The 21,046-nt window shown below is 41.8% G+C and overlaps 2 protein-coding genes across 3 annotated transcripts in view; one reads left to right on the top strand and one right to left on the bottom strand.

The window, feature by feature from the left end:
- Positions 1-406: 406 nt before the first annotated feature.
- Positions 407-4,244, bottom strand: LOC311338685 (inhibin beta E chain). The gene is made up of 2 exons (XM_084463999.1): positions 3,697-4,244; positions 407-3,316 (listed from the first exon to the last, which is right to left on the bottom strand). The coding sequence occupies exons 1-2, from the start codon at positions 4,103-4,105 to the stop codon at positions 2,523-2,525; spliced, it is 1,203 nt and encodes a 400-aa protein (XP_084320125.1). The 5' UTR covers positions 4,106-4,244; the 3' UTR covers positions 407-2,522.
- Positions 4,245-6,920: 2,676 nt separating this feature from the next.
- Positions 6,921-21,046, top strand: part of r3hdm2 (R3H domain containing 2) — a 43,439-nt gene continuing 29,313 nt past the window's right edge. For both annotated transcript variants that reach the window (XM_084464229.1, XM_084464228.1), the window contains exon 1: positions 6,921-7,432. The gene's annotated coding sequence lies outside the window, so the exon portion shown is untranslated. The remainder of the gene's footprint in view (positions 7,433-21,046) is intronic.

Below are 21,046 nucleotides of genomic sequence, written 5' to 3'. Positions count from 1 at the left end.
AATAGATCAGTTATAGGATGTGATTTTAACATTATTGAAATCATTATCGATCAGCATTGACTACAGATATGTACAGAGCTGAAATGTTCCGTATTGTCACTTTGTTCTTAAGGCACATGCCAATGTGGTGCCAGGTGCCAGGGGAATCTGGAAAGTGTTTACAACACAAACATAGACTCGATAGCACTTCCACCTTTTGTTTGCGCAAGCACAACCTTTGCCTCGGGGTGGGGAGCACGCCGGTGACATGACAAATCCCATGTTTCTCATGGAATGTGAAAATAAATCCTTGAATTTATTTCAATTTGATGTTGTGAAGTATGACAATGCATTAAATGATAAGAAGGAGAAGAGAGAAAAGACCCTCTGATATCTATAAATACAAATACAAAACAAATGCAGCACAGATTTTTACTATTTTTTATTTAAAATATAATTTGACTGTCATTTCAGACCACCCTGAAAATTTTAACCCTAACCTAACCCTAACTTTTAGTTACAATTGATTCTTCAGACAGAGATACGATTACGATTTGAAAACAATTCCAATGCCACAGAATTAATTTTCACCATCAGTTCAACTCTACACACATATTCAACATCATACTGTTACACAACTATAGCATGAGACAAAAACATTAGCTTTTTGCTTTATTTTAGGCAGTACTCAAACATGCTACGAGACGTAGATGCTTCAAGCAGAACTCAAAAGTACAGTAAGTTGATAAAGTGCTTAGTAAGCTTTGTACGGCCCCTCCTTAGGGCTGAGGGGCCTGGAAGAGGAAGTGCTTGCAAAAAAAGGAAATATAAAAAATAAAATAACACAATAACTCTTAGCTTAAATTGATGGCTGCAGGGTTTAACTATTAGGTGAACAGATGTTGCATATCATTTTTGTTTTACAAACATTGGCAGTATTCATTATTATATCATTATAATTGTATAGTAGTAATCTCAATTTATGGATAGCTTTGTAGCCGTGTGCTATTTTATCCTTGCCTATTTCAAAAGCTCATCATCTACTTGCTTCAAATTTGTACCTGTTATATCACATTATCTAAGTCCTGTGATTTGAAGAGACAGCCCATACAGCAGAACGGTACAGTACAGACCATTCAGGCCATTACACCATTAAGGATAGACCCAATACAAGAAAGCAAAAACACACATTTCATTCTAAGTCAAAACTTCAATGAAAGACATACATAGCAAGAACCAGATGTTTCCAAAATCAGATGAATAATCAATGGTTTGCTTGGTGGAACTTGAGACGCATATGACTTTAAAAAAGACTTTAGACTTTGGAAAATGCTAATGCCGACGTGCCTGCAACACATGCCAAATGACCCATCTGTTTCGCAGACCTTCACATTACCTGGTTCTGAAGCAATCGCTGAATGTTTACTCGTGTGGCTGGGAAATAACCTTGAGTTCAGGCCATCGGAGCCTCAGTTGCCCAACGGGTTGCCTGAGCAAACAATACAGTGCAGATGCTGATTAGCTGCATTTCCCCAGCATGAAGCGCATGTATACAGCTCTCAAGGCGGATTCTAGACGTAAAATGCTTGACGCTAGATGGTGAAATCTGAATGCACCAGTGACCCTCGCGACCTGCCTTCCATTATTCACAGACGATCACTTCAAACATCTCCTCAAATTGCTAACAGAATGCAACGAAAACAGAAAAGCATGTTCGACGCACAAAAGCTTCTAAATGGAAGACTGTCATAGTTATGAATAAATCCAACATAAATAAACTTGATCGGATTAAGATGTTAATACAAAAAAATGTGGTTTTCTTTGGACATATTTTTCAGCGTATCAAATTGATGTGCTAAAGGCACAATTTTAGTTTACATAAGGGCAGCAGTTACACAAATTAAGGTAGTGTGTATTTCTAGTACAAAGTATTGCAAGTTAATGCAATGCAAAACAAATTGCACCTAAGTAATAGTTAGATACAATTACAGTTTAAAAACTACTCCCTACAATCATGCTCCCATTATTAAGGCACTATATCATACTGCATCTCTGAACAGAATCTCAGCAACATATTGAATGATAAAAGTAACTGAACTAGTTTTGCCATTAGAATTAGCACACTATATCAATCCCTGTTTTTTGTCTCAATATGTTTGGGTCCAGATTTTTCTATAACCTCCTTAGTATTTGGCTGTTGTTTTTTTGATTTCGAAAAAGTATATTGCATTACAACAGAGTAAGGTTAGTCATTTACCCCCCTGATTAGATGGTTAAAAATTGGGTACATGTTGTTTCTGCATGTTTACTCCAAAAGTATATTGTTTGAATAACTTGCAGAAATATATTATAAAATATATTGTTGTATATATATGTATATATAAATATATATACACATATGTATATATGCATATAATTGTTCTTTGTATGTGTTAGTACCTGTGTGAATGTCAATAGGAATTTCCCCCACCCCTGTGGGATTACATCAACATTATCATCTACCACCGCCTCTCCCTCCAGCTCCATCTCCACCTCCCTTCCTTCTATGTGCATCCGCAAGAATCCACGACCATGTCGGGGACGTCCATCTTCACGATGTTGTGTTGCGAGTTGAAGTACATCATGGAGAGTGGCTGGCGCTCGGTGGGCACGCAGCAGGACGACACGGCCGTGTTGATGCCGTTGATCTTCAGCTGGCTGAACACCGTGGCGTGGAAGGAGGACGCGATGCCGGGCGACCCGGACAGATGCTGCGGACACTGGCCCATGCAGTAGTTCATGTGGTACCCCTCGGGGGCGATGATCCAGTCCTGCCACTGGATGTCCTTGAACTTGATGTAGAAGTCCCTCTTGCAGCACACGGTGACGTCGTCGCCGCACCGGAGAGACCGCTTCCTCAGCGAGCGCTTGGACTGGTCGTTGCGGTGACGCACCTTGGCCACCAGGAAGGGCTTGTGGTGGGGGTTGTCGCCGGAGGAGCTGGAGGAGACGGAGGAGCCCTGTAAGGAGCACAGGTTCTCCCCACAGTCCTCCCGGCAGCTGACCTCCAGGTGGAGGTGGCTGTGCTCGCGGTCCAGGAAGGCCTGCAGCGGGCGGGTGATGGGAAAGGTGTGCCAGTTGCTCTCCTGGACGTCCAGCGTCTTCTCTACAAGCAGCGTACGGTTGGAGTCCCCAAGGCGGCCAGACAGGAAGACCTGGGCTGGTAGGTGGTGCCCCTGGCCAGAGGAGCGGACGTAGACCCACAGAGAGGACTGGAGCACCTGGATGTTTTGGCCGTGCTCCTGCAGGAACTGGAAGGTGAGGCCGAGGCTAGCGTTGTGCCCACTGCCTCTCTCCCCTGTAGAAACCATGTTGCATCAGTTAAAAGTGTTGAATACATGTTTAGGGGCATTTCTGTTTTTGACAAAAAATGATGTGACAACTTTTATTTCCTTGTTGTCATTATGAAGTGAGAACTGTTGGAAATAACTTAAAGTTAAAAGCAATATGTTTATTAAACCAAAAAGTAGGTGTCATGCGGAAAAAGTATGCGCATTCATATAAATAAAGTATACATCATGTTGCTTGTTTGTATGGTATAAAAGTTAAATCTTCATATGGTCATTGCTTGACCTTTTTTTTTCTTTCGCAGAAGTATTAAGTGCATTAAAGTCACTTGAATGATCAGGCCTTTATTTCATCGTAAAAACGTTGTCACCGATAAAAGGTACAACTCACCTGTTTCTGCAAAGCTTACTATCTCGTAGCCTTGATCTTTCGTGGGTATGGTGTTGCTGACGCGCCCCGCTTGCAGTTTGCGAATCGCCGTTAAAAGCGCCGCTCGAGGAATTGTATTGTGAGTGATGTTTGGTCTCTCTTTTAGGTGCAATTTGCTCAAAATCTGTTGCTTCGCGACCTCGATCATCAGTCTTTCCTCCGCTTCCTTATCCAGTGCCGGCAAACCACAGGACACACACCCAGGGGAGTCACCACCAGTCGTGACCTCAGCCCGGAGCCCCGTCAACATCAGAGATGCTATCAATAAAAACGTTGGTAATATCATCGACGTTAATATGTTGCTCTCCTTAATCGAAGTGCGCAAGTTTTGTTTAGTAGGCAGCACAAGTAATAACACACGTGAACGCATGGTTTGAAGGCTGTGTTCCTTAAGTAATCCTAGTCGAACTGGAAGAATATGACATTTACAGAGGTTTTGGTTGATGATGGTCCGGGTCCTTGTGGCCGAGTGGACAGGTTTGTTGAGAGAAAGAAAAAGTGACTCCTCATCTAATGATTGAAATATCTGGGGTAATCCACAAAAAACGTGTGACACGTTGGAGAGGCGTACCAATGAGCTCAGTGAGGCATAGACCAAATTCTGGCATTGCATGTCTCAGCACCTCTCACACAACACACGCACACACACACACACACACACACACACACACACACACACACACACACACACACACACACACACACACACACACACACACACACACACACACACACACACACACACACACACACACACACACAGATGACTGGAAATGCTGAACCGCAGCTCTTACGCACACACGATAGCCAACTGCATGTCTGCGGCGGACACTAATGAAAAGAGATTTTTTTTTTTACCTTCGCTGTATTCTGACATATCTGACATATTGTAGGCCTTGGTACAATTAAGCGTTCTTCAGCACAAACTATAAACTTTTCCCGATGTTGGACGGACAGTAAGACAATTGCATTAAAGAGGAACTCATTAGAAACGCGGTGACGAATACGACGTGCTACAGCATTACTTAACTTATTTCGAATTCAATAGGAGCGAGTTCAACATGCAGCCTACCCCCCGCATCTCATTGGGACGGCGGCTTGTCAGTAATTATAGTAGGCCTAGTCTACTTGCCCAAAATGCCCAAGGCCGTAGGCCTAACGACGTTCTGAAAGTTGTCTTAACATGTCGATCTAGAAGGCACCGAATCAAGTTGCTTAATTATGCGTGTGTGTGTGTGTGTGTGTGTGTGTGTGTGTGTGTGTGTGTGTGTGTGTGTGTGTGTGTGTGTGTGTGTGTCGGTGCCGGTGTATGTGTGTGGGTGTGCGCGTAAATTGCGTGTGTGTGTGTGTGTGTATGTGTGTGTGTGCGTCATGTGGGTGTGTTCATGTTTGTGCGTTTGTTTGTTTCTTGTTCGTTTGTTTAAATGTGTTTGGGTGCGAAGGCTTAATGCAATTCAATGCAATTCAAACGTTTACATTAGCATAAAAAAAAACGCTTCATACATTGTGAACCATGTGCGTCAGGTAGTTGCGGTGGCGCAATCAGCCAGCCAGCTCATTCATGTCGGTAGCGGTAATCCCTTCCCTGATCCTTCACCCTGAATTCAACCTCACCCAACCCTCAATTATCCACCTCTTCTCTCGAGCCTACCTACACGCCACCAGCATATCGTTCTACTATTAAAACCTTGAACAAAATGTACTTTATAAAAGGTAAATAGGCTTGTTATCCATTCAACCTTGTCACCAGAGATCAACCGAACAGCAACCGATGCGTATACTATATTTGACCCATAACCCCGCATGCACACATTGAAATTAACTAATGAAAAATAAATCAAATAGTACTGGATAAAAAGTACTATTACAAATATAAAAGTATAAGCAAACAGACAAAGAGCAAAACAATAGTGTCTATATTGAGTTACAGTGACATAGATATATTGGTCGCCCTCTTAAAACCGCAAACAATGAGTTTATATAGGCCTATAGGCTATATTTCCTCCTTAAAGATAAGAAAGTGATGTGGTGTGTGTAATGGTTTCCAAATTATTGTCCCTTTTTGTCCCCGTTGGCAATATGTGTTTTGATGTCTTGATTGGCAAAAAGATATAAAGCAACAGCAAAAGGCAGTTTCCAACACAACGTTAGTGCCATGTGTACAGACTCACTTCTTGTGGGAGCTGGCTCAGCCTTTACATGGTCGACCGTGTTGTCATGTCAATAAATTAATAGTTCCTATCAGTCACGGTTCGCTCTCTGTTTATTGTTAAATATCAAAACTATTTACTTTAATTTCGGGTGGATTCTTCACAATGTGTCAAAATGAATTGTTGCCATAATCGTATTATTTCTATCTCTCTCTGTCTCTCTCTCTCGTTCGCGCGCGCGCGCGCACACACACACACACACACACACACACACACACACACACACACACACACACACACACACACACACACACACACACACACACACACACACATTAAAACCATTAATGTGGATCGGCATTGAAGGATGCCGATCGTGACACTGATAGTGGCCTACAAAACGAGTCCGTTACATTTGGGAATATCGCGGGACTAGCCTGCCGACACGCGGTACGTATTTGTAAGTACAGGAAGAGCGTGGAAATCAATAATAGTACGCAACCATAAGCAGATGCTGATCGATGGCTAATTTCGGCTCTAGGGTCGATGTTTGAAATGCAGTAAACAACCAATAACTACAAAAAAAATCACTATTCTTAATTTCGACTTTATCATAGCCTACATCCTTAAATTACCCTACAACGATGAAAAGGCATATGAATGAGATTTCTAGATGATCAAGCTGTCATTTCCATGTTGTTTAGGCTACTCTTATTCCCTCTGCTGCTCCTTAATGTGTATCCGTTTAGGCTTTTCCGATGTATACATTTTATCTTAAACGCAAAGGCCAATACCAAACACTGTCAAATGTGCAATTGACTTAAACTATTGGTGACAAAAAGGTGACGCTGCCACAGTGGCCGCAGCTCATAGGTGAATACCGTTTTGTTTATTTTTTTGTTCTCTAATTTGATGAATGCCTTATTTCTAAGAGTTGTCGTCTGGTTAATTTCTCCACTGACAGTCCGCGGTCTGACATGAGTGTGGGGCGACCCGGTCGGCAGTATATAGTCACCCGGCGGCCTATCACTTCTGTCCGTCTCGCGCGGCGCAGTTGTGACAGTGCGGGTCGCAGTAAACCAAGTGAAGCTAGCAACACCATTATTAGCATCGGTGAGTCTTCTGGAGATGAGCCTATATAGCTTAGCCCACCCCATAGCTAGCGCCTCATATTGTGACATGTCAGTGCCTGGTTAGTTTAGGGAAATGGCCAACCTCAGTGTTAATATTTGATATTTAGTTTGGGAGGCAGCTGACGTTTTGGTGACACTATTGTTGCCTGTTGACGAAACGGTATAACGTGAACGTCTACTGGGCTAATGTACTAGTGCTAGCTGGCTATTTCGCTAGGTTGGTGGGTAGGTAACTAGGTGGCTAATTATACTTGCTGGAGAAAGAAAGCTAATGCCATGAGCTATCATTAGCTATTGTTACCCAGTGTTTCAGTAGCCTAGCCTCGGCACCGACACCACCACCTGTGCTCAGCAGACCTATCGTGAAGAATTGGACAATCCAAATCGGACTCATTGAACACAACCCCTCTTGCGGTGAGCCTAACCTTGTTAATGACTCAACTAGTTATGTTTTATAAGACCCATAACAAGCGACGTTCAACACCAATAACACCAGTAAACGTTGTATTGCATTGGGTGACAATCCATATGGAGCGATACATGGAGAGCGGTCATGATATCCCCGGCGGTGAATATAGCGTTGATGCTTAGACGTTGTTGGTCGTTCATCCTTATCTGCACCAAACCCTTACTGCCGACGAAACTGTTGATTCCTAATGTTATTCAAATTGTGCATAAAGTCGGTGCAGAAATGATCGGATGGATAGCATTATATAACCATTACTGTCCCTGTAGATTGATTAACTAACGCTGCGTCTTGATTGGTTGAATTAAGATGTAAACAAACGGAAAATACTAAGGATGAGCGTTGGATGCTTGAGACCATATCGGAATCTGTTCTATTTATTGTAAAAGTGATATGTACTTCAGTACTAGAATTATGTAGTAGTACCCGTGTTCAATGTACTGTATATTTCATTCAGCATTTTTTGGGATTCGCTAGAATTGTGCATGTGCGTCTGGTCAGAATCCATTAGTAATATTTGTTTGTAAATGGTTCATTCAAAATATTTGGACCAGTTGAAATAGCAATACATGCTAGTTATTTATTCCTTAGTATATTAATTTCGACACTATGCCTAATTATTCTATAGTGACCGTCCGTTAATTTGTTTGTTAAAGTTTGAACAGTTTTTGTCCAGAAACACATTGCAGAGATAATTTTGGTCCTGTATAGCGCAACTCCAAATAATGTATAATTATAATAATATATAGTGGGGACATATGTATATATCCTACTATCAAATAATATGTTTCCTATTGATGTCCAGTTCTATTTAACAGTTTATCCCCAGTGCGCTTGGTGCTACTTTGCAATACCCTTCTATTAAACCATTGAGCAATAAAGAACTGAGAATATATAGCGGGATTTATGGCGGTGGATCAGTGAACCACCAGTCTGCTGTTGCTAAGGGTAGAAACAAGGAAGATGATGGAGCCCGTCTGCTGTACTACGCCTCATTTCCTGCCCCTTGCTTATTTTGGTCCTGACGATCTAGCATCAACTATCAGTTAAACTGGAACATCAACTGAAATGCTTAAAAAAATGCTTCTTGGAATAAGTGAGCATTTTGCGTGAGCAAATGACTGATGTCATTTTTCTTTAGGCGTAATTGAATATGAGTGTTTACGTATACTTATATGTAAGATATATGAATTAAGCGTGCACAGCTTGCCTTGTGTAACTTACTCTTCACATCAGATATTAACGCAGGTTAGCATTCTAAATGTGGTTTGAAAGTACTATTAAACCTAAAGGTTATATACAATGCAGGTTATTTAATCATGCATTGGTCCTTTGGTTTGACATTACCCCTGTGTTACTTTGAACAGGTATCCATATCGCCTTCTGTGTCTGAATATCTGTTTGCAGCAGCAGAGTGCCTTTTTCTAGAGAGATTTGAAGAGCTATTTATAGATCTCTGCCAGAGCAGCAAGCATGGTGCTGTTGCTGCTTCTCCTCGCTCCCTTCTCTTTCACACTCCTGCTTCTTTTTTTTCCCCCTGCTTCTCTCACATCCTTCCGAGTCTAGTTGCTCTCTGTACCCATTTCATTCCCATGTTTCTTGATTTCTTTCTCTGCTTTTCCCTTTTCTCTTCCCTCTTCATCATGATCTCCCTCCATCTTTGTTTCCATCTCTATATTCTGCAACTACTACTACCTCTACTTGATGTAAATTATGTATCAGAGCGGAATGGTAACTGGTTGTGTGGTTCCAAGTCTGGCTTCGATGAGGCTTGGCTTCCTGACAGACCTACTGCTATAGACCTAACTCTGCTGCAGAGTTGATGCGTTTTGGCATGATACTCCAACTCAATTCATCCATTAAGTCTCACTGCACAGTGTGGCTTGTAGCCTAATAGAAAAACAAACAGTTTTTATAAATGTTTTACTCTCTCACACACACACACACACACACACACACACACACACACACACACACACACACACACACACACACACACACACACACACACACACACACACACACACACACACACACACACACACACACACGACTCTTCAAGTATTGCAGTACCCCTTTTTATTTAAAAGTATTTTGGGTAGTAAGTTAACATTTTTTTTTACATTGACAATCACTGGACGGAGTCTGATGATGCTTCTTGAATATAAATGTGTCCCTTGTTACAAGACCGAAATTCACCTTCCATGATTTGAGATCATTTGATGTTAATTGCAATTAGTATTTTGTCTCGGTGTTTGGTACCTTCCTTTGTGCAAATCAAGCATTATACATTCTCATGCAAACACCAAGCTTTCTGAGCACAATGATTGGATGCTGGACTGACGTGTATCTTGTAAGATGAAACTTCTTCTGTTCATGTTTGTGAACAATCGTAGGTTTGTGTCTACTAACGAAAAACTTCAAATAGCTTTTGGCGAATCCAGGATGGCCCATAGTGACTTTGTGGGCAGAGGCATTGATTTATTTGATACAAATAGTTTAAGAGGGAAATTGAGCATGCCTGGATGTAAATGGTTTCTATTTTCCTTGGCACTGGCCTTCAATATGTAGCAGTAGTGTATTTCTAGCTGTTGAACAATGCACCGTTAATCCTCGTCAATTACGGGAAACAACCTTAACGCTGTTTGGGCCGACGTCCCACAAGCAATGCTGTCTTGCTGATAAGTCCCTGGTAAAGCCCTGTTTGATGTTGAACTTTTCACCGCCTCTCTGGCATTGGACTACACAGTGGGGTTTGAGGGAAAAGAGATACAAATGTGCTCGGGAGGGGGTTATCTTTATACCATTAAATTATATTGATTGTTTATCTCCTCCCTTTTCTTTATTCTACTGTAGAAGTGTTGATCCTTAGACATGAGCACAATGATTCAACTACTACAGCTCCAAATTTTGGATGGATGGTGCAAACAGTTGCTTTTGTGTTTATGACTCCGGTAGATATCCAGATGTGTGGACATAATGCAGCCTTGAATATGGGTCATAAATAGGCTTTCTGGTTCATTGTTGTGCTACGAAGAATGGCATACAGGCGGATACAAGTAGGTCCATACACAGCTGGGCTTTCTAGGATGGTCATCACAATTATATAGTTTTAAGAGAGAAGAGAGCAAGAGGGAGGAAGCTGGAGAGCTAGAGAGCAAACAAGACCTGGAGACGAAGAGACATCTCAACAGGGAGGGTTGGAGTGGAAGGGAGCGGTGAGCAGTGCGTATCAGAGTAAGCAACACAGAGCGAGAGAAGAGAGAGAGCGTGAGCTAGCTAGTGAGCAAAGCTTTCTAATTCCCTCTCGTAAGCGTGCCTCATTCAGAAAAACCCCCGGATACGATGAAAAGATAGGTGTCCATACAGCTTCTGTAAAAGACACGTCTGGTAGTGGTGGTCACAGTCTAGATGGGATCAGACCATGCGTAAGGTGGAAAAAAGGAAACAAAGAAGAGTAGCGAAGAGAAGTGAGCCAGCTGAATTGTGTTGCCGCGGGAAATGCAATATTCTACTCCAGCGTTTAAGACCAAACTAATCGTCGCTTTCCAAACCTGCTGTCACTGTTTCTGTTATCTCTTGTGCTTCTTTTATGTGCTATTGTCGGTAAAAACCATTTTATCCTGCAAGTCTGGGAACCCAGCGTGCTGAGTTAACAATTCAAGTAAGTTCCTTCTGTGTTTTTACTTCTATTGCTGTGTGTGCATTAGTGAGTATTGGTAACATGCAGCCGAGTAGGGTAGGATTTGACTTACTAATGCTTCCCTCGACTCTGAGAAGTGTGTTTTTGACCTGCGGCCATTGTCACCATTATAATTGCCTTTTTTCGTTTTCCCCAGCCTCCGATTTGTGGACGATGCTCCCAAGACTAAATTTGCGGTCATTTTCTGCAATCTCCCATTAAATAGGCACGTTATATTTAGAAAGCCCTATTCAAATTATGAAGTTAATTAGGCTCTACTTGGAGTAGCAGATCATAAGAATCGGGTAAAGCGCAACACCTATGCCAAATACACATAGGCTTACTCTTTAATGCGTATCCTTTTTCCATTTCAGTCAATGGTACACGGAAGCAACAGCGTGCAGAAGTTTTTGGACTGGTCATGAAGGCATTCTATTCGTGGCAGCTGTTCCCTGATGTCTTGGACAGTGCAGTGTCTCACACACACAAATAAACATACACATACTGAGTGCAGTGAGGCCAGTACTGAGGTTATGAGGGATTCCCTGCTCCTGTGTCCCCCTCTAAGAGTTTAAGGGTGGGTGTGGGTGGAGAGTCGGTGACATGGGGGCGGCTCACTTCAACGTTGTCTTACAGAGGAGGGGGAGGGACCTTGCATGCTCTCTTGGTTTGCTTACAGCTAACATGCACTAATGCTTGTTGTTGCTGCATATGGATACGCTAAAGACTTGTCACAGAGACGGCGATAATTCATAAAATGGGCAAGAGTGCATTATTCATAAAATGAAGGAAGATACTTTACATTCAATTGCGCTGTGCATTATAGCGATCATGTGCCATTCATCCTAACTGAAACCTACGTTTAAGACCATAATGTGCACCAACATACGGCAAGAGAAGGAATAGGAGACCGCAGCAGCAGCAGCAGTAGCAGCAGAGTCCTCCTTTAATACAAAATATGTTGCTATTAATAGCAAATGCTCCTCTTGTCTTAAGTGCTGTTTTAGCTTTAGAAAACATGTATTTTTATATGGTTGACTACTTGGTACAATTGTCCTTGGCTCATACGTTTCCAGTATATACATGTCTTAATTTTTCACACTATATGTAGTATTAAGAGCACAAATTATTTATTCTAATGGAAGTATTTATACATGCGTCAAAGTGTTTACTGCATACAGAAAAATTCTGCTTTTGACATGTTTATCTAGTCAAAAAGATGAAATTCAGGTACGTGTTAACTACAAATAATGTATTTCCCTATCAATCGTTCTCTTGTTGTAAGGTTGATTTCATCTGTTATCCTTTCTCATTGCCTGGCACGTTTTTCATGTCTTTGTGTACACACATTAGGAGTCACACTTTTGCATTTGGGTAATGGGGATCTAAATAAATGTTATCACTGCACATATTATTTATCATCATTAAAATAATTAGGATACAGAATCATTACAAAAAAAAAGATATATATAATGCTTGGATGCCAACCATTGCAGTCAATGTTGTTTGACTGCAATGGTTGTTGTTTCTTATTGTGTTGAAGCTGTGTTGAGTCCTAACATGTATCCTTAGCATATTGCGGACTAGTGCTACAAATACGTCCTTTTGAAAATCAAAATAATGGATATAGATCACAGAAACACCCAAACTAGAAAGACAAACTCCATTTCTTAAACATTCCTCCCTTATGTCCCCCAGCCTACACACTTGGCCCCTCAGTCCCCTCAGAGACTGAGGCTTGGATGACTTATGTGGCCGAAGCATCCAGCTTAAATCCCTCCTCTCACCCATGGTTCTTGCTGTGAACACACCTCTGTCGATATGGCCATGTGTGTTTTTGATGTTTGTTTGGTGGTTTTTTTCGGTAACTGGTTCCCAGGTACTGCGTGCTCGGAAAGCCGCCCTCTTGCATAACAATTATCTGTCCGTGGGAAAAGCGACCGAGCAGGGAATGGGAGTAAGCTACTGGATGAGAGGCGTTGCAGAAAATCAATAGATACCCCCAGATCAGCTGCTGCCGTAATTGCCATTGAAGTCAGCAGGTTCACACTCCTTTCAAACTCGTTAGATGAACATGTAAAAGTGTATTGTCAGAGACTTATCATGTGCATTCACTTTGATTGTTTCACGGTGCTTCCATACTTTCCCCTTCTTTTTATCTCTGGCACACTTGAGTTGTTATTTGTCTTGATTTTCTTTAAAGCCATTGAAATAATCTTTTGTATTTGACTCTGAAGGTAGAGTAAGAACCCTTTAATGTGCATGTGTAGCTAATGGATACGGATAAACAAGGATACCACTGATTTTTTTATGACACAAACAATTTCCTTATAACCAATGGCCTTTTTGTTTTTTATTTAGTTCTCTTCTGCTCTCTTCTCTTTGTAATTCTCCAATCGTACCTAGAGCAGCTTTTAATCAGAGAGAAAATGGGTGGCATTTGAAAGAACAGCTGAACAGCCATTGAAATAATATTTTGTCTTTGACTCTAAAGGTAGAGTAAGAACCTTTTACTGTGCAGCTAATGGATACGGATAAAGAAGGATACCACAGAATTTCTTCTGAAGCAAACAATTTCCTTATAACCAATGGCTTTTTTGTTTTTTTTATTTAGCTCTCTGCTCTCTTCTCTCTTTGCAATTCTCCAATCTTCCCTACAGCAGCTTTTAATCAGAGAAAATGGGTGGCATTTGAAAGAACAGCTCATTGTCGTTGAAGTCGTTGAAGGGCAAGGCAAGGTAGATACTGATAGGCAGGGTGCATTAAGCATTCCCCAAACGCTAACTGGTATGGGCGGTTAGTCCTATAGATCCATCCTTCCTAAGGAAGAATGGAGAGGCGAGTGTATATGAGGGAAGCAGGTACACACTGTGGATGGCGGTTCTGGTGGCAGGAAGCAGATGGTGGAGGGCAGTGAGGAGCGGACCTGTCGCCACGGCTAGGTCACCTACGTGATCGAGCTCGAGTTTTGTGTGCAACTCCCCTAATTAACTCTACATCCTATTCTGAGCTGTGGCAGCACATGTACATGCTGTTCCTTCAGTCACACCAAAAAATGTTGAAAAATACATGATTTCTCATTATGATGGTAAGGGTTGTGATGATTCCAATAAAAATACCTTGCATGATCCACTGGCCATCACTTATCCAAAATGGTATCTGAACATGATATTATCCAGAAGGATGACAATGGCCTCTGCAAAGCTCAGCCAGCATCTGCCACCGTAATTGCCTCCGTAATTGTGTACTTTACCATTCCTGGAGCATTCGAATAATACTGTATCTGCCTTGGATCTGGCTTACCATGTGTTGTTGCTTTATTGTTTCATGCTGTGTTTCTTCTTGTGAGAAAGCTAGGACCTCAAATGTGATGCTGACTGGAAGACTAAGACTAATAGACAACCAGACCTGTTCTGATGGCTAGATAAAGGTTTGATCGACTAGATGGCCGGCTGCTTAACGTCCCGCCTTCTGGCCTTTTTGAAGTGGTTAGCTGTGGGGTGACAAAGACTGCACTGACTCCTGGCCCAGTAGGGGCAGCCGGTCGGGTTGATTGGCTGGATGCCTGAATTCCAGGCTTGTTGGCTGGGTGGCTGCCCTCACAGTCCCTCTTAAGAGGCCCTTGCACAACCACCACCACTGTTTTGACTTTGCAGTGAGGCAGATTTCACAAAGGGTGTCTGAGTTTCTAGTTTGGCAGCTCATCAATGACATTTGATGGACTAGGTCCATCAAATGTCTGCACTAGGTGCACGTGCAGAGCAAGAGCAGTGTGGTCTCTCTGATAATTTGAAATTTGGTTCCAGAAAAGGCTCTGTAAAGGGGAAATTCCACAACACTTTTTAAAATTGTGTCTGTAGAAGTTTCATAACAAACATTAAGGGCAGTCAATGCATCAAGAGTGAAGTAGTGGGTTTGCCATGCCTTTTGCAGCTCAATATTGACTGAAAGTAAATTTCTTTAGGATTTTTCCAGATAATATGATGGTGTGTTGAAATGCAAATTGGGCTCATGGGAAACTTTTTCCTGTACATTCTTCATTGTTGTCTATGTCGTTGCTAGCAACATTTCAGGATGTGCCAAACATTTATTGGAGCTATCAATGCATGACGATATCTTATAAAGAGTGTGGATTTTTTGGTAAGAATATAATGCTACTTAAGCTATAATGTACATAGCATAATCATTTTAGTAAACAATCGGATCATGGTCTTAAAAAGACACGTATAGGGTATTTTCAAGTAGTTCAGAATGAGATTAAACTATTTGTCAATCACTGAAGACGGCATTGATCCATCATCTGCTTTATTTCATAATTGACAATAACGGTACAGCAATAATTTTTTTAACAGCCCTTAAAAAATGCAACATATTTTCAACTTCCAAATTGAAACACTAATTGCTGTGGCTGCTAGCATTGCTGACGTCTCTTATTGACTCTGAATTATTTAGGCTTGTTCGGCTCGTTGTTTTAAAATGAGCTGTCAGCAGAGGTTGTTCATAGTGTGACTGGTAATCTTCTCAGTCACTGATTATCAGGTTTTTGCTCTGATGCCAAAACTTGAAACACAGGTTTTCCTATTAACGGGAAACGCAGTTGAGAACCCCTCACTTTGCAGTACCTGTGCACCTCCAATCTGAATTTCTGCTATAGCTGGACAGAGAATATGAGAATATAAAGACACCTATATACCTACTAGAAATATAAAACGCTGACCAGACGAGCTGTAAGGTAGCCTAGTCATTTATTTAGTTCAAGGGTCTTGTGTCAGTGGCCACAGGAAATGAAAGGAGAATATGCTGGAAGAGCTAGGAAAGGAGCTAGGAAAACGAAAAAGAAGGATGCTTGAGTGCTGATGTTTTATCCCGCTATTTGTTTCACCATTTTCTTTCAAGGTGGATTCTGAGTGCAGACACTCATGATCAGAGTGAGTACAGGAGAGAGATTGGGGACATCAGAGCCATACAAGCTCTGATAGACGCTTCAGTGGTGTTATTGGTGTTGCATCCCTGGGGATAGGGTTCCTGCTTGCAGACCTTTCAGGAAAGCCCCAGTGATGGAGCTGTTGACTGCTCCTTTGTCCTCTTCATATTAATACATTACCCTATAGGGAAGGGTTGTCCGCAAAATGCCTTACCGCACCCATTACTATGTGACAAAGTACACGTCCACAGAGACCCAGAGTGAAAGCTCTCTGGTTGCTAATTATCAAGAGGAAGGCGGTGATGGCCCTCTCAACTAAATCTGTATTGTGGTTGAATTTTGGATTCATTAGAGGTGCAGAATATACTGGTAAATTGTATTTAATTCTGTCCTATTTTGTAGAGAATGCAGGAAAACGAACGTTGAAGCAAAAGGGAGGACACTTTATATTGAAAGAGTTTGTGTAACCACTGGATCCAATTTTTTTTTTATTACCGTATTGACGCAAATGTAAACAACCCAAATAATTAGATGACCCCCCCCCCCCCCCCATTTTTCAAGTCTCATTTAGGAAATAATAATTTGTATTTGAAAAATAATGATGTTACAAACCCATTTAATAAAACCAGGTAGGCTGTTTTTAACTAATATGGTAATGCGAGCTAAGTCAGTAGTATGTTTGAGTATGTTCTTATGTTTGAACCAGTGTGGGAACTTTCAAATGGGTTCATGTCTAGTGGGCGTGGGCACCAGAACACCCTAATTATACACTCTCCCATGTGAGCAAGCTTTAAGGTTTATTGAAATGAAAGTAAAGCTGTCACTCTGCCTAGTGATAGGTGTTAAGTTTATTATATGGCAATAATGTATGCCAGGTTTCTGTCCTCAGTCCCCATATGTCAGTGTGGAAGGAGCCCTGGCTTTCCATCAGCCAAGATGTTTTATTGGAGGCCCGTCTTCTTTTTTTCTCTGGGTACTCAAGCTGTTGGCAGCGGGGTCCACTTCATGAGGTTAATCAAAGCTTTTCTGACAGATTTCCAGCAGGTGGTTGGGGGCATGTATCCATGACTTTCAATTTGTCCTGTTTAGGCATGCACTTGTGAAATTCTGGGCCGATACGATGCTTTAAATAGCAATTTTGCCAAAAGACTATACTGATACTAATTTATTTATTTAATGTAACCGTCTTTCACATGACCAATCATATTTTTGTGAGAAATTACTGTTTTGAATTTGACACCACACAAGTTAAACATCGGCCACTGCTATTGGTGAATGTCATCATATTTGCAGATGGCAGTCAAAAGGCGGATAGGTTGTAGGTTCCCCTTTTGATAAATAAAAACTGCACAGCCTACTTGTTATAATTTGTAGTTTTGTTTAACACTAAAGAGAAACAAAAATCCAGTTGTGTTTTTAACAAAGCTACACAAAACTATAAAAAATATATATTTTGCATAAAGAATCAGGGATTTGACTGCATCTTTCGTTGATTTAAAATTCAGTGTCCAGTTTCCAGTTTCCCACACGCACATATGCACGCAAGCGACCAAGACCTGAGTCTGTTCATGGCCAATCAAACTAAGAGTTAAACCGTGGGCCGACCAGGAAATCGCTTGTTTCTAGACATGGATGCGCCTTCCGATCATAATCTACCAATAAATCCTCTAAATGGGTGATCCGTATGTGTATATCCTTTCAAGCATCATTACATATGCATTATCGATAGTCAATTTAATTTCTATATCCCTTAATCAATCTCAAAAGGCCTTAAAGGACATATTTATGACACCCCCTAAGCCTAGAAAGTGCTTTATTTTCAAGGATAAATCTTAAGAAGGAACACAGAATGGGGGATGCCTCCTCCCAGGGGTGGTTAGGAGTGTAATGGGTGCCTTAGATAGAAACTATCTATTGCAGTTCTGGTAATACTTTTTACATGTAGATCAAAAGAAAGCAGAGGGTCAGACAAGACGACAAGAATTCGGACACAGGAACTTTAGGAGAACACACTGACGTCCTCAGATTGTGTTGGCTTTTTCTTATTTTTCCCAGTTTTAAGATGCCAGTAGATTTGGGCCGCCCATCTTTTAATTCAACCATCCGGATCTGTGATGAGTTGTTTGATCCAATAGGAATATTGTCAGCATAGCAGGGAAAGAAAATTCTGCGACTGTGGATAATAAGGCCAAGAGGAAGACCCTAACCCTAACCCAGCGTGATTAGAATATGAAAAGATAGGCACTGTTATGTTCTGGCTAAGACATGGATGTCTTAAAATCCCTTTATGAAAACCATATCCACTTGTAAAACATTTTTTTACAAATAGTTTTCTTAGGTAGAGAATATCTGTAACGAAACAGGAAACATAACTCTGCCCCTTGCAGTTTCTGGTTTCCTGCCCAGGCTTTTTGCCGTTTCTCATAGTAAAAGTTCTGCTGTAACAGAAATTCTGCTATAACTATATAGGACATGATTATCAAAACGTTTAAAAGCATTTTATATGCGTGAGCCATCATCTTTGTCTACGTGTTCAATTGATTTCATGTCCTACTCAATTTGAGATACATTACCTTTTTGTGTTTTCATGTTTTACCATTTTCTACCCTTTTGCTAAGCTTGTTGACACAGTCGGCAAGGCACGGTGGTTTGGACTCATCCCAAATCTGCAGAGGATTCTGAAATAAAAAGCACTTTATTAGAATTGTGAAAGACTGTTCAAAGAAGAAAGGTTTTCTTGTAAATAAGTCACTAACAATGCAGTCTTACTTATAGGCGAACATTGGTTGTATAATTGTAGTATTTTAATGATTAGTAATTTTAATCATTTGTGATTAGGGTCTCTTTAATATAAATGTCTTTCCTAATTAGCCTAATCAATTTATGTCATGATTTGTAATGTTAAAGAAACATTTCATCTTCTTCACAAAGGCCTTCTTACAAGGCTGCTTCTTGCGTGTGTATCTGAGCCCTTGTGGGCCTGCAGGATTGAGTCTTTTTTTTAAGGATCTGAAGTGTGCAGTTGTAAGTGGGCCACCGCTGCTGTGTAGTACCTGCGTGTTAGTGTTTGTGTGAATACCAGGTGTGTTAGTACATTGGTAAATACACTGAGCTCTATAAGTATGTGTGTCTGTGTGTGTGTTTTGTGCGTGCACGCAGTGGGTGGGGGTATTGAGGGGTATGGCTGCTTTTCTCTTGGTGACAGAGCCTGTTGCCATGGAGCTGTTCTCTCCATTGGTGGAGGCCTAGTCCAATCACTTAACGGCACAGACTGTTTCATCATTGAGAATTTTCTCCTCTCTTCCCGACTCGCTCTCCTTTTTCGCTCTCCCTCTTTGATCATGTTTTTTTTCTCCCCTTACATTCCTCCCCCCACCTTCCTAACAAAATGAGGTAAAGAGGATGCACATGGTCATTTATCCAGTGTCCATTCAGTAATGTAAAGTAATTTGTTGATGTTGACACTGTTCATCTTTGAATCCTCTTATTTTATTGTCTTCTGTACTGACACTAAATTCTCACCTTATAACTCTTGATGCAGCTTAACCCCCCCCCCCACCCCCATTTATTTATTCTTGGAGTGAGCATTGTGCTAAATGATGCTGCCATCTTGTTAGGTACATGTGATGGCCTGGAGATCGTGCAACCAAATCAGAGTATCATGCAGTGAACCTTTCCTGGTCACTTTGCTATTAGTAGCATCACTGCATACACTAGTGGCTTCATTCATAAGGGCTGAAGCTATGTTCCGAGTTGTTTATGTTTGGTTTCTCCATGTGTGACAGTCTTCAGCTTCTCTGCTAAGCCAAATTAAATGTATCGTGTGTGCTCTGTTGCTGTTAGTAAGATACCCCCAAAGGGCTAGCTTCTGACAAAGAGGTTGATGAGGTAGATGTTTCTGCTGGACCTGCACATGCCCATTATTAGACATAAGAAGGGGCTTCTGATGGGAATGACATCAGTGGGGAAACTAGTGTTGTGTAAAATGTTTTTTCGCCCATTGCCCAATCTAATCCTCCACCTGGCAGTGCCGCGAGCCGTATCAATAAAGCATGCCGGTTAAGGATCCCCCCCTTTCTCCTCTGCTACCTATTCATTATGTAGAAGGGAGAACTTGACATGCTCATCCCCTTGCATACATTGTTGAGGCGTTCTGTGGTTCCATTAGGCCCACTCTCATTTCTCTGATGCCTGTTTTCTCATTCTTGCCGAGAAAGTCAAATTTAGCCTGGTAAAGCGTGGTGGGAGAGAGACACATGGAGTAACTAAGGAAGGGGAGGGAGAGAGGAAGATACTTTTAGTGAAACTAGGGGAGGAGCCAGGAAAGAGGTGGGAGATGGAGATGAGGTGCGACTGAGGAGAGGGCGAGAAACACAGGTGTAACTAAGGAACGAGAGAGAGGTTGCTGAACTTGGAAAGTGAGTGACGGAAAGGTAGCTAGGTTTGTAGGGAGGGAGGGAGGGAATGAGTCAGAGAGCTCATCCCACAGGACTGAGTGGGTTGGCTGAGCGGAGGAGGATGGCGTCAGCAGCAAGGGCTGACAATCGGGAGGACACATTAAACGTGGACGAAAAATCAGAGGAAAGGGAGAAAGTAAACAGAACGCTTAGTGGTGGGTTGACCAAAGGATGTGAGGACGGGAGGGGCTGGAGGCAGAGGGGGCAGATGACAGGCAGGGGTATCCTCACTGAACCGAGCGAGCACACATAACGGAGGTGGTGGGATGTTGATGACGGATTCTTAAATGAAGGGAGACTTTAAGTAAAAGAACGGAGCCCCGGTTTCCGCTCACTAACTGTGGCCGAGGAGCGCTTGTCCTACCGAGCCTTGGAGCTTTCGGGTTTGGGGAAGACGCCAGTTTCCTCATTTACTTGAAACTGAGGTAATTAGTAAAACTTACCGAGGGAAAGTCGTGAGCCCAGGCGTTCTTCATGAACGGTCACTGTATGGATACTC

Source organism: Micromesistius poutassou (genome assembly GCF_964030765.1).
Source record: "Micromesistius poutassou genome assembly, chromosome: 2".
NCBI classification, from domain to species: domain Eukaryota; kingdom Metazoa; phylum Chordata; class Actinopteri; order Gadiformes; family Gadidae; genus Micromesistius; species Micromesistius poutassou.
The sequence above is the reverse complement of the archived record's forward strand: the minus strand, read 5'-3'. Positions and strand labels throughout refer to the sequence as shown.

Coding starts and splice junctions, on each gene's coding strand:
- LOC311338685 (XM_084463999.1), bottom strand. CDS start 4,105: ATGCGTTCACGTGTGTTATTACTTGTGCTGCCTACTAAACAAAACTTG. Junction 3,317..3,696: donor AGTAAGCTTTGCAGAAACAG/GTGAGTTGTACC, acceptor TGGTTTCTACAG/GGGAGAGAGGCAGTGGGCAC.